Genomic DNA, 15181 nt, shown 5'->3' on the forward strand with positions numbered 1-15181 from the left:
CCTGTAATAGGCAGTATCACATCTTTTGTAGCAGAAATAAACTGCCGCAGAAAAAGCTAGGTCCATGCAAAATGTAATGTGTAACCGCAACACTCATTTTAAATGTAGTGAAGTAAAGAGTACAGATACTCATTCAAACATGTAGTGAAGTAAAGTGTAAAAGTTGCTAATATCTTTGTTACTCAGTACAACTACAAAGTACCCGAAAAGATACTCAAGTACAGGTTACACAATTTGAGTTGAATTACTGAAATAAATGAACTTTTCCACGACATTCTAATGTATTGAGATGCACCTGTATATAAAATAAAGTTGGCCTGCTTGTTTAACATATTTTTTTTGTTTTGTTTACATGATGTCAATATTAAAAACGAGCCCTTCATGCTTTCCCAGTGTATGTGTGTGAGGAGAACTGTTCTTCAGAACATGAAATGTAAGCAGGCACGTGCACAGGTAGGGCTCAACCTGTGCAGAGCACATGCCCTTTTTGCCCACATGCCCTTACACTCCGAAGTGCCCTTCTTTTGGTGATGGTGTTTTTTTCCCCTTTCAATAAATCAATGATATTGGTCACCCTTTACATCTATCTGTCTGCTTTACAAATATTTAACTAATGAAAGGTATTAAAAAGTGCTTGTGACTAAATCTTGTTGGATCTGCTCACACTGGGCCTCATTTACGAAACGAACGTACGACGTTCCAAAATTTGGAATTTATCAATATGGACGTGAGCGGTGGCTACGATCAAATCTCACGTCTGGTGTAAGTATTAAGTGCAATAATAGATCTGAAACAGAGTGGGGGAACTATGACGTCAGAACCAGGAAGTGTAATTCACCGCGGGTTCCTTTGAGATTTTCCTATGGGTTTTTTTAAAATGGGGTTTTTCAATTTATGAATAAAATCAAGCCTGTGGTAAACATAACTTGACAATACTTCTATGTTTTGTTCTACAATGTAAACTACACACACTCACAGCCTAAACCTTCTTATCTAGCTTCTTATTAAAACATACGTTTTCAAAAATGAACATAACTGCTTCAAAATTTGTATTTTGGGTATGGATGTGTGTAATTTACGTTGTACAACAAAACGTAAAAGTATCGTCAAGTTATGTTTACCACAGGCTTTATTTTAATTGAAAAACCCCATTATAAAACCCCATAGGAAAATCTAGAAGGAACCGACGGTGAATTACTCTTCCGGGTTCTGACGTTATAGTTCCCCCACTCTATTGGCAGTAAATATAAATGACTACTTTTAGTCTCTGAAGTTAAAGTTAAAGTTTTACCCTCTGTGCTTATTCCAGGAGGAACTGGGCGAGCCAGTCATCACTGACACAGACACCTCTCCTGCTGATTTTGGACAACGAAACCACTACAAGTCCTGCAAGCACTGCAGTTGTGATGAGATGATTTTCCAGTGTTTGACATTCAGAAATACACAGTTCATGTGGTTTAAAAAAGGCTGAATAAAAAAATCCTCAATTGTATAGCCACAGTTGTGCGTGTGTGTTTTTTATGCATAAGTGTCTTTTTTGAGTTAGTATTTGTATTTAATAAAGCACCACTGCATCAAAATAATTGGTAAATGAAAAACATTACGTATGATAAACAATAATTTTTAAGTACACTGCACTTAAACATTAAGCAAAAACCAATTTAAGCTTTTTAGTTTGACTTAATTGTTATTTATAATTGTTAACTTGTTAACTTAAAAAATTGATTTGCTTAATTAAATTTTTTGAGGTAATTGGTGTCCACAAAAATGTAGTATTCTGAACTTATCAGGTTTTACAGTGTAGGTTTAGCGCCTCATAACCATTGTATAGATATTTTTTTACATTCATTAAACAACAGTTACATTTATAACAAAACCTGAAGTAAAATACATGCAATGTTTCATTAATCAAAATATCAAATACAACTACTGTATCTGTAATAAAGTCAACTATATTAGTATGTGAATTATTAAACGATATACGAAGGGGTCAAATTTTTAAAGGAAACTCCGTCAATTTTGGTTCATCTCACGCAACCTAAATTGCATTTTGCCCTCCCTAGCAACGGTAACTAACCAGCATCAACCGGGCATCATACACTAAGCAATTAAGGACAAAACTGAACACAACAAACTGCCTTGTTTCTAAAATATTAAATGTGATATACTGTGACTGAATGGAATCATTGTGTGAAGTTAAAAAATCATAGTGTGAGTCTGCGTCCATAATATGCTATGTGAAATGTGTCAACTCAAATCTGCAGACTAGCTCTGATTTTAAGCAACTATCATCCAGACTAAATCGGTGCAAAAAATCTGGCCAAAAGTCATGTAGTGTATTCCACCCATAAATGTTGCTAACCAAAGAGTTGATGGTACCCTAGTAAAAAAGTAATATATTTAAAATAAATTTATTTCATACTATAGTTCAAATCTATTAACATATTTTCTGACATATCACTTGAGACTTATTGATATAAAAATTATAATTAAACTTTATTTGGAGTTGCAAATAAATGCACAATTCTAAATATTAAGCCTAAAATGAGTTTTAATGTCACTATTGATAAGGATTGCATGATCTTTGAATAATATCGGTCTTTAAATGCAAGATATTTAAAGTGTACCTAAAGTATACTTGCAATAGTTCCACTTTAGCACAATCAAATATACTTCAGTATTTCTTTAGTTGGACCTCGGCACTACTTACGCACAATTAAACTGCATTAAACACAAAATTAGATGACGTTAACTATATCAGATTATTATACCAAAAGTGTAGTGTATTCCACCCATAAATGTTGCTAACCAAAGAGTTGATGGTACCCTAGAAAAAAAGTAATATAGTTAAAATAAATTTATTTCATACTATAGTTCAAATCTATTAACATATTTTCTGACATATCACTTGAGACTTATTGATATAAAAATTATAATTAAACTTTATTTGGAGTTGCAAATAAATGCACAATGCACAATTCTAAATATTAAGCCTAAAATGAGTTTTAATGTCACTATTGATAAGGATTGCATGATCTTTGAATAATATCGGTCTTTAAATGCAAGATATTTAAAGTGTACCTAAAGTATACTTGCAATAGTTCCACTTTAGCACAATCAAATATACTTCAGTATTTCTTTAGTTGGACCTCGGCACTACTTACGCACAATTAAACTGCATTAAACACAAAATTAGATGACGTTAACTATATCAGATTATTATACCAAAAGTGCAATTGCAGAGTATTTTTATTAAGCACATATATGTATTTGTAGTATACTTAGCATGAAATAAATGTATTTAAAATACATTTTAGTATATTTAGGGTAGTCAATAGCAGGAAAAAATGACTATGGAAGTCAATGGCTACTGTAAACTGATTGGTTGCCAACATTCTTGAAATATCTTCTTTTGTGTTCAAAAGAAGAAATAAACTCATACTGGTTTAGAACAACTTGAGGGTAAGTACTGTAAATGCTGACAGAATTTTCATTTTTGCGTGAACTATCCCTTTAAACTGTGACAGTTAATGTGATATACCACAAGAGGGCAGAGATTACATACAACTGTATGTCAGAAATCTACTTTTGTAGGAACCCAATAGAAACCTCAAGGATTCATATACAATATCAATTCATGGTTTAACAACAACAATTCAAATAAACAACAACAGCTTTTTTGTCCTTGTATGACAACCCTGCCCCCAGAACAACCAGTCTGAAGGTGATGACAGCCCATAAAATCAGACTGCTGCTGAATACCTCTTTAACTACCTGAAAAGACTGAGTGTCAATCACCTTTTTAATGCCTCAAAACTAATCCGCTTATAAATGTGTTAGATGAATCATGCTGGCACAAGCAAGTGGAAATGTCTGCACTGGCCAGAGAATGTGCATTTGCGTGTGTGATGAACAAATGTACAGGTGCGACAGTAACCGTACACCAACAATGCAATCCTTACTCGAAACTGTAAGCAGAGAACTTTAAAACCTGTGTGGGTGTGCATATATGTGCACATGTATGTGTCCACAAGAGTGTGTTTGCTGCATCTCAGTGTCAATGTATGCATATATAGAAAGAGCATGCGCAGGAGGCTATTTCAGGGTGGGAGGTAACAAAATGCCCCCCTTCCCCTGATGGATTCCATCCTCCCTCCCTCCCTTTCCCTTCAAACTTGCCATCCCAGGAAGGTCACTGAGCGTTTTTTATGTTATTTCAAAGTACAACTCCATTTAAAGTTTTATGCAGTGAATAACATGATAAAGGTGCAAAAACCTAAATTCAAAGACATTAAGACTGTACTGCACAGTGCAATAAATTAAATTTTACAACAACTCTTATTTATATTAGTCCAAAAGGGTTACCTGGAGTTGTCATCAACATCAACATAGGGATAATCTTCTTTTTTTTCTGTTTCAATAGGAAATATTGTTTGAGAGATTTAGCAATTGAGAGGTAGTATATGCAGCTCTAGTGGAAATCCATAATTTAGAGTTTATGACTTAGGTAATATAATAAAATCTAGTAATATAGTACTAAAATCTATAAAAGTTAAAAAGATGTCAAATGAATGCAGTTCATGCTGCTGTGCTGAATCACAGATGACACAACAGTCATATTTTCTAAATGCATGTATTCAAATTGCTTATATTCAGCATAAATCTGTTCATTGTAAAACAATTTATTCAATTAAAAGTATGAGCATGGTTAGCTGACAAACAAGATATTTAATTAAATGTATGAGTTTAAAACAAATTGGATTTATTGATAAATATATAAACCTGGTTATTGTGCATTTAAACACATTTAGTTTATTAGTGCTATTACAGAGACTTTTCCCCGTTTCATCCATGACTGACAAGTATTTGCAGTGTATTGTATGCAGATTATTAGATTTTAAAATGATTGTTAAAACTGTGTAACTCAAATGAATGAACATTTTTATATATACAAATCAAATACACAAATCTTAAGCTTAGGCCTAAAATATGGCAGATGTCTCTCAATATGTATATGGTCACATGGTGACACCTGACACTTAACTAACAAGTCTGAAGTCTTTCATAATGCAGAGCTGCCGATATGAACCTCCCTCCCTCTTCACCTCCTCAGACACCTCTAAATCAGACGCGAAGACAAGAAGACTTGAGTTAAGCCAGAATTTTCACATTAGCACATGCTGTTCTAAACCAAGGGACAGATTATTTCAGGAGTAACACTATATTTTCTGTGCTTCTCCTAACACGTCAACGCTTATCTTTACTTCATTAATTTTTTTACGACAAACATTAGATTCAATAATAAAAAAAAATGTTGTGGGTTGTGAGTGAAATCCTCTGAAAGACCAGTAGCAGAGATTTCCACATACTGTATAAAGTACTCTTCTGAGTTCCATGATTTAGGGTTAGGGTTATTTACTTGTTTTTCTTAAAATATATAAGCACAAAATTAATTATCTATCTAGTTTTAAACATCTTTGGCCCTATTTTAATGATCTAAGCACAAGGTCTAAAGCGCACGGCGCAGGTGCACTTACGGCGTGTCCAAATCCACTTTTGCTAGTTTAACGACGGGAAAAACGATCGGCGCGCCCAGCGCATGGTCTAATAGGGTTGTTCCTATTCCTATTGTTTTGGGCATAACGTGCAATAAACCAATCAAAGTCTCATCTCCCATTCCCTTTAAGAACCAGCTGTGCTTGTGCTTGTGCCACTGCCATGGCGGATTTGCTATTTACACGGCGAATTTGCAAGCGCAAAGACAGAATGCATCTCCAGAGATGAAACGGAGCTGCTCGTGTGCGAGCAAATAGGTAGCCTAATTCTGATACACGCAATGACTATCCATTATGACATGTAGGCATTTTTATATTTATGTAGCCTACACAATAATAATCTTTTACATTGCAATCCTTTAATTTGTAATATTTGGCATGTTTGTGTGCTGTGTGTGTAATAAGCAGAGTGTAGGCGCGCTGTGGACCCGCCTATACTAACGCACACTTTAAATAACAAGAAAAATTACTGCGCCATTGACTTTAGACCAGATTTTGTTGGTCAATGGCGCACTCTATTTCAGTTGTCTCAAAATAGCAACGTGCCAGCAATGCGCCTGAACACACCTCGTTTTCAGACCAGCACGCCCATGAGCGCACAAATGGGCGCAAATGCATTTGCTATTTAAACACAAAAGAAGATAATTTGAAGAATGTTGGCTACCAAACAGCTGGTAGCCATTGACTTCTATTGAAATTTTTATCCATACTATCCAGGTCAATGCTTACATTCAACAGTTTGGTTATCTCATATAGGTTTTGAACAACTTGATGGTAAATAAATGGCAGAATTTTTGTGTGAACTAGGGGTGGGCAATATTCCGGTAGACATGATTAACCGGTAGGAATTTGTCAACTGTAGTAATTTTGGAGTATCGTGTCTATCGCAGTTACACATTCACGTGACGTTGCTGTGCTACATGGTCACAAACACTTATCGTCTGTATACGTTTCAAGCATTGCGATTTAAAAACAAGTGACTTTAAATTGTTGAAGCGCAATCAGCAGCGAAAGAGAACTCATTTCGGTATATACGCACGCTGTCTGAGAGACTGTTTCTGAGCGCTGTCAGAGAAGTGTGTGCAAGGAAAGACGGTGCTCATAGTTATTTTTGCCGCTTTATAGGCCTTGACCAGTTAAATACACACACTTGTTTGTATCAAAATGCCCGTCTTTGCAACCATCCTCGTAAACACAGTAATTTAGGCATTAAGTGAAAGCAAACAGCTGAGAAAGAAAACATGTGTAACAGTATATTGGATCCGGGCAGCTCTTAAAGTGACAGCAGTATAATATTCCTGCTGTCTGTCATTCATGTTAATCAAACAACAAAAGAGAGAAAAACTCTCACTAAATCAAGACTAAATCACTTTTGTAACTTTAGTAAGAAGAAATATATATTTACACAGTGAAGAATATGAAGTATTTTATGCAGTACATTTGATTACTTTATGCAATGTATGTAGCATTTCTTTTTTTTGTTCTTATGTGTTTTGTTCTATTGCTTATAATTAGTTTCTTATTTAATCACTGACTGATTACTTGTCTTCAGTGAGTTTGAGGTTTTTTATTCATTTTTTGTGAAGATTTATGAAATTTTAAAACATTTAGATATCATAAAGACCTTATTTAAAGCAAAAACAACTATATATCATTACCGTGAAATAAAATTTGATTTTGCTCATATCACTCACCCCTAGGGTGAACGATGCCTTCAAAATTGTGATATCTAAGAAATGACCTCATTTGGACCCTTTGAAGAGCATGATGGGAAGTCAAGTAAATATTATTACTCCCCTTTATAAATTTTTAAAAAGACTGTAAAAAGCGCAAAGCAATCAGCTAGCAGGACTTTATGACTACCAATAATGAGTCACAGTTATAATTACCTCATGCACTATATAAGCAACACTAATATTTGTGGTCGAGACACATGTTGTTCTGAATGTCACTTGGGTGGGATGGCAGATCGTTGAAATTACAATGGTGTCAAAACTAACACGAGAGAAGGAAGACAGTATACCTTCATAATCACAGTACACCTTCACTCTTTTTGCATTTACTGTCTATACGTTTCTATGAGGTTGTTACTTTTCACTCTAGATATTTGCAGTGCAGTTTAGTCATTTCATTTTCAAAATATTGCTTTTATAATTGTGACAATTTAGAAATGTATTAATTGATTTAAGCATAGATATATACCAAAAAACATGGGTCTAGTGTTCTTAGTAACAAATCTTTCTATGATTTTTATGTTATGTGACTATTGTGTTAGGCCTATGTCACATTACATCACTTGCTCTATGATAAGTCTAGTTTATTTACTTTTCATATGGAAAAAAATCAAAAGACTTGGTAACACTTTATTTTGATAGTCCACGTTAGACATTCTACTAACAGTAAGTAACTTTGCAACTACATGTCAACTAGCAGTCATTAGAGTATTAGTAGACTGTCTGCTTAATATCTTCTAACACTTTACTTTGATGGATACACAACATACACCATACTGACTATGAGAATCTTTGCAAGTATATGTCAACTTATTCTACTAACCCTAAACCTAACCTAACGGTCTAATCTGAGAGTTAGCAGACCTGCAGTTTGCAAATAAATGACAATTAGTTGACATGTAGTTACAAAGTTACTTATAGTTAGTAGAATGTCTAAAGTGGACTATCAAAATAAAGTGTAACCAGACTTATAAACCACACTGAGTAAATATTAAGTATACATTACGCACTTGGATTCTATATATCACGTTAAATCACCTGTGAATTTTAATCAGTATCATCAAAACTGTCTGCTTTGTGAAAAAGTGCAAAGATAACCCATTTCAAATCAAAACAAAATGTACACTTCTATATATCCAACAGCAGTCTTTGAAATGGACAAAATCCTCAATATCATCATTATATTTTGCTTTTAAATCTATTTCTTCTGTGCATCAATAGTTATCCATGCATTGCAAGTGTTTTCAACCAAACTCTCAGATAAACCCCCAGTCTAAAAAATGTTTTTTTCTGTAAAACTTAAATTAACTACATGAATTAATTTTTATTCATAAGAACATTATGCAATATTGCTACATGATATAATGCTTAACAGCTCATTAGTTGGAAATTTAGTTAATTCAGTTTTACGTTTTAAGTTCTATATTTTCTTTAAAGACCTCATAATTACCATCAGGAACCACTTTAGGGGCTTTATATCATACATTTACAGCTATTTGATTTAACTTTACCATGGATTATTCAAAGCTAATGAAAATAAAAAGTGCTTTATGTAATATAAGACGTTGCTTAGCATTCAAATCACAAATTCATGTAAATGCAATCGTGTGGATTAGCACAAAATGACATTTGGAAGAAAAAGGTTGTACCTGAATGTCAATAGATGCACTTTCTGGTGAACTGTCTCTTTTCCTCTTGTATGTAAATAAATTCCAAAATCGTCTCCATAGGATTGATGCAACCAAACACACACTTCCCACAATCCAAAAGTCCTTATCCTGCAAGAAGTTCTCCATGGCACCTACATTCACACCCAGCAAGTCTCCACACAATTGCAGCCTATTCTTTTTAACTTTCCTTAACTTTGTCTTAGCAGTCTGTCTACCTCTATATCTCTTTCTTTTAATGCCCGTAAGGTTGTTGACATGAGCCGTGCAGGCGAGCTACAGATTTCGAAAGGTGGGCAGTAACAGCAAAGGAGAGACGTGGGTAACAGGGAGAGAATGCTCCCCCTCTTCCATATAAGGAGCAAAACATCTGTCAGTCAGTGAGACAAGAGGTGGACAGGTGGTACTCTGGCTCCACGGCAAAGGGAGGGCAGTTAGCAGAACTCGATGTATCCTTTAACGTTAGACACAGCACTTAAAAGTGCTCACTCACACTCTCTCACACACACACACACACACACACACCCACACAATGGGGTGAATGGCACATGGTCTGTATAATCTGACACATACATATGCAAGCAGCATACTCAGCATATCTAAGGTACACTGATACTCTAGAGCATTTTAAAGAGAAATGGCAACTTGTCTTAGATTCTCCACATGTGTGACTACTATAATCAGACTAGAGATATGTGCACGTGCATGATGACATTCAAACACACAGTCACAGCTATTCAAAACACCAAGGCTGTGTAATCACACTCACAAAGCGATAAGATATATGTTGGGGGTCGAACTGCAACAGTAGCGATCTGATTTAAATAGACTGCAGTTCTTGAGTTACTTCTTTCTGACTTTGCTTTGCACCCTATAGGTAATCTGGCACACAGTCACAATACACAGTAATATAAAACAACAAGAATTTGTATTGAATATTTGTAATATTAATAAAAAAAATTGGTGTGACTGTGTGCGTGAAAAAAATTATATATAGGCCTATATATTATATACACACACACAGAGAGAGGATCTGCAAGGAGGAATGGCAGAGGATCCCCAAATCCAGGTGTGAAAAACTTGTTGCATCTTTCCCAAAAAGACTCATGGCTGTATTAGATCAAAAGGGTGCTTCTACTAAATACTGAGCAAAGGGTCTGAATACTTAGGACCATGTGATATTTCAGTTTTTCTTTTTTAATAAATCTGCAAAAATGTCAACAATTCTGTGTTTTTCTGTCAATATGGGGTGCTGTGTGTACATTAATGAGGAAAAAAAATTTACTTAAATGATTTTAGGAAATGGCTGCAATATAACAAAGAGTGAAAAATTTAAGGGGGTCTGAATACTTTCCGTACCCACTGTATATATACACACACACACACGTCCAGGAAAAGTCATGTCCAGGAGCATGGATAATAGTCTACATATAATAGTCTCTATCCATATAGTCTTTCTGTAGATATAATGGTAAAAATTATGTTATTTTGCTGGACTACATTACACACAAAAATAGACTGGTAATAAATGTATAACATCGTGTGTGTATGAGTGCCATGGTTACGTGTGTTGGGTCAGTGAGCAGGTGCAGGTCAATGCTGACGTCTGGGGTGGGTAATGGTTGAGGTTAGCAGCTAAAGTAGCTTTATGGGGGTCAGGTGGTCATTTTGTGCTTTTAACTTTAGAAACTCAGGCCAGGTGGTGACCCTCAATTTGAAAGACTTTTCTCCATACATGGAGAAAACAATTATTATATCTTGTTTAAAAGTGTGACTACAATGTGACTGTGAAAGATGGATGATTCATGAATGTGCTAAAAAAAAAAAGTACTGGGTCTCAAAAAGATGAGAAAATATAGATTGCAAAATTATGTCACTTGTAACAAAAAAGCTTGTCGTTTCACATACAATTTATGCACCTAATCTGTCACCAATGATCTAGGCTGCATTTAGACATCAGCTCTACCGTAACATACTCTCATAAGAACTAAGTGTGTTGTTCTCTTTCCAAGGGATCAGTTGAGATGCCATTCTGCACATAGCACGCTGATCCATCTGCATGCCCTGGGGTAACAGAAAGTCCTAGAGTGGAGTGATCCCCTTGAGGTTGGGACACCCCAGCAACAAGAACAACGCTCTATTTTCAAACCAGACACAAGCCTCAATCTGCTCTGGCGCCTGTGGCGAAGCATTATTCCCTATAATGACATAAGAATGTCGGTTCCTCTCGATTAGTTTGGGAGACCTTTTGTCACACTGTATTTTAGGCTCATGTTAGGTCTTTTTCCATAATGCCAGACACTAATATTTTGATATAGAGCGGTGAACAAATCCTATGAAATACTTGTGATTTGCAGGGGGAAAATCTAAAAACCTAGTAGCTTTTGTTTTTCAACTTTTTTTCCATTCATCTTAATAGCAGACATTGTTGTTGCCATTTTTTCCGGTGCAATGGGTGCGTGACTATGTACTGTGATCTGGCCTTGCTGTTATATTCTCTGGTGCAGTGTTACATAGTCTCAATTAAAGGGCTTTGAATGGCTTATGCTACAGTGATGAAAGGCAAACTCTTTGACTTTCTGTCAGCACATCCCAAGACAATCTCAGTTACCAAACAAAATAAAAATGTTTGTGCCTGCATTATCAGTGCCAGCATTTATTATATATTGTGCTTCGGCTCTGTACAGATGAATGTAGTTTGATAGTTTGTAGTTTGTAGCACTGATGTACCCAAAGATGTCATCTGAGTGGGTAAGTCTTGAGTAATTGTAAACGCTGATGTTTTTTTTAAATTAATGACGTTACAAAAGTTTACAGTTTATCAGCTCTGAACCTCTGTGGATGAAATGCAACCAAAACACAGGTATAAGTGTAAGTGGAAAGTGCACTATTTTTACAGCTAAAGACATTAATTTAAACTATTTAAATGTGTTTAAACTATTTACACAGATGATTTATCAGAGCAACACAAGGTAGCACATTCTTGAATGAATCAGATCAGAACAAATCAGCTCAGCGAATGATTCAATAGCTCATAAAGACAGTTGCTGGATTTGGTACGTTATACTAGCATATTACTCTTACTATTTGTGCCATATAACGAAATGGTAAAAACAGTAGGATGCTGATACATGATTGGCGATCCATAGGTTTATAATTTACACAGTTTATAATGAAATTACCATTTACAATAGCTAACCCTATGTAATGAACTCTTCTGTTATAAGCTACATGGCTATCTGTTGGTTAAATTAAATATCTTGCCTGTAAGAAGCCATTTCTGGGTCGGTTTTAAATACTTTCATATCTCTTAAGTTCTCACCACCTCTAAAAAGCCAATGTTGATTCTGGTTATATTACTGAATCTGTCGTTTTCCCTTCTCCTTGTAGACTTTGCTTGTGCTATGTTCTGGGTTTCTTTGTTTTTTGTTTTTACTATTGATTTGCCATTTTGCATGGTAAATTGTTAATATTTCTCGCTTGCTGTGACAACTAACTTTCAGCTTTATGCCATGTCAGAGTAGCTGGAGAGGTAATGCTGACCAATATGAGGAGACATACATACAGAGTTACTTGCGAAATTCCTCCAGACAGGTCTAAAATATGAACACTTATTATAAGCTTACCGTAGCGATTGAAGGTAAGACAAATTACAGTTTGGAAGATGGTTTTTATGATGTAATCACTCATTTTTTAAATTTCTTGATAACTTGAAAAAAATTACTTTGTGTACCATTACTAGGCCTACATAATAAATTGATTTAATTAGGTATATATATATACATTTGTCTGCACGCAACAAGTTTTTAAAACGCAAAAGTAAGATGTAAATGTAAGTTTGGTATTTGTTATGAAGGGATCATTCTAAGGGATTGAGTTTTATTTTTCTATTTATTTTAATTTATTTGGGGGGGGGGGGGTGAACACATTTATAGAACACAGTAGGTTATTTTATGAAATAGTACTGAAAAATTATCCTACTCTCTGAAAGGTATCACTGAAATAACTAGCTATTCTGAGATATCAAGCCAATCTATGTAACCGCCCTAGTCTTTCTAACCAGTAAAAGCAAGTAATTGCTGGCTGAAGTCAAATTTGTTTTGTATCCAATCAGAAGCTTTTGAGAGCCTTTCTGCTTTACAATCAACTTGGCGATTTTTCAGCAGGCAGTCCATAAATGGGAAAAATATGATAGATGTAGCCTACTTCGATCAGTTTTTATGAGTTTGGAAATATCCAAAATGTATCAACTGTCAACAACGGATAAACAGATAAACATTAAAAAGAAGAGGATGTTGAGTGAAAAAAGACCCAAAAAGAATGCAAGAGTGAACATTGCTTTGCGTCTGTTTTGTAGGTAAATGCATTTCTCACGTTATGTGAAAAAAGCAACATGTAATGTCAAGCAGAAGTCCTACAAAGGCTAACATCACATTAAGTTAATTTTTTAATCTGTGTAAGAAAATGAACAGATTGTCTTAAAGTAGGTACTAAATGAAATGGACATGGTAACTAAACTGATTAGATATGATTCTAGGGTTAAGATGTTCCTTTGATAGGGCCCTAAGAGAATATATCATTACGTTGGACCCCTAGCCAAGAAGATTTTGGCAGCTTGTTTCTTGGAACGTCACTTCTTTGACGTCACTTCTTCTTAATTATTTTTGACTGACAGTTTTCACTTGCTAACATATGGCAGAAGAAACATTTAAGTTTGGAAGCTAGGAAAGATTGTCTTAAAGCTCTGCCCAAATAAAGGATATTTCATATGGGTTTAAATCTTAGTTTAAAACACAATCTATGGGTTGAAATGTATGTCTTGATGAATGACGACTAGTCTGTTGTAAAATGAAATTAAATCCAATGACTATAAAGCTTGCAGAGCTATTTTGTACTCATACATAGGACCAGGGAACGTTTAATCTCTGATCTTATATCAACACCATCACTTTTGCAGCTGCCTAATGGTAATAGCAGTGCAGTGTAAAATTACACATACTTCAATGTACTTTTTACTTATACCAATAGATTCAACACAAACATTTACCAACACACATCTTGATAGAGTTTAAGTATTAATGCAACACCATAGCAGCTGTTACGTTCAATAAAAGCATATATGATTGCAGTACATCTTACTATAGTGTTTTGTAGCATATTTATAATATCATACTGTGATATGTAATGTGACTTCCACTTACATTTAATTAAGCGGGTCGGCAAGTCCCTCCAAGTGAGGTTTTCCCTTTTCTCTTCCTTTAGCTGTAAAACACAGCCTGTATCAAGGATGTTTAGCCATAAATCTGCGATCAGCCTCAGACATGGTGTCTTGTGTGAATAGTATACACTGTGTAAGTGGCACACTGTCAAATAAGCAAGGAGAGAGAGGGAGAGAGAGAGAGAGTCTGTGGGATGTGGGAATGGGTCAGCAAAGTCAGAGACGAGTCAATTCTAAATGTGTGGTGGGGGTGGAGGGATGTGGAGGGGATAAGAGAAGTGCATGGAGTGGGAAGGGGGTTAAACATGTTATTGTAGAGGGTGTGGAATTTCAGTGCCATGTGTTCCCCTTTCCTGTGTATATGTATGTTTGTGTGGAGAGTAAGGGGGAATTCATTATTGTAAAAACCAACAAAATCTTAGTGCAAAGAAATTCTCTATCTACTTACTACAAAACAGATTTAAAAACTTTAATTTTAATTTAATTTTTTTAATTTTAATTTTTTTATTTGATTAATCAAATAGCATGAGGATGGTTGGGGAGGAATTACTGACCAGTTAGGAGAGTCAATACACATATTTAAAGCAACTGTATGTAGTTTTGTGTATTTTTCGATTTTGGAGCCCCCTACAGTTGGTTAAGGCTTAAAGGTATACAGCTGCGGTTACTGGGTATGCGCACACGCATCTGTCACACTGTATAACAATAATTACTGATTTTGCATTATTGTAAGGGGTAGGTTTAGGGTTGGGTATAGGTGTAGACATTACTAAAACACGATCTAATAGGCATAAAATTTAATTTATTGTTACGTTCCCTACAGTTAAGTCAAATTCATTGTCGTAAATGTATCATTGTCGTAATTACAGTGAATAGCCTTACAAGTGTCAGTGCCATAAAGCAATCCGCCCTTTTTCATACCCGCTCACCAAAGTCACTCCCAAAACACATTATTATAAGTCAGTGTATTCAAGCATTAATTGAAATGTTTGGAAACAATATTGTCTT

The 15181-nt window shown here is 35.1% G+C and overlaps 1 protein-coding gene across 1 annotated transcript in view; it reads right to left on the minus strand.

The window, feature by feature from the left end:
- The window catches only part of LOC107555775 (myosin light chain kinase family member 4-like), a 21940-nt gene extending 12714 nt beyond the window's left edge, over positions 1 to 9226 (minus strand). Inside the window, exon 1 of the mRNA XM_016238678.1 lies at positions 8938 to 9226. Within this exon, the coding sequence (XP_016094164.1) occupies positions 8938 to 9084 (147 nt within the window). The 5' untranslated portion in view covers positions 9085 to 9226. The remainder of the gene's footprint in view (positions 1 to 8937) is intronic.
- Positions 9227 to 15181: the final 5955 nt, after the last annotated feature.

The sequence above is a fragment of the Sinocyclocheilus grahami genome, unplaced genomic scaffold (assembly GCF_001515645.1).
Source record: "Sinocyclocheilus grahami isolate Dianchi unplaced genomic scaffold, SAMN03320097.WGS_v1.1 scaffold544.1, whole genome shotgun sequence".
NCBI lineage: Eukaryota > Metazoa > Chordata > Actinopteri > Cypriniformes > Cyprinidae > Sinocyclocheilus > Sinocyclocheilus grahami.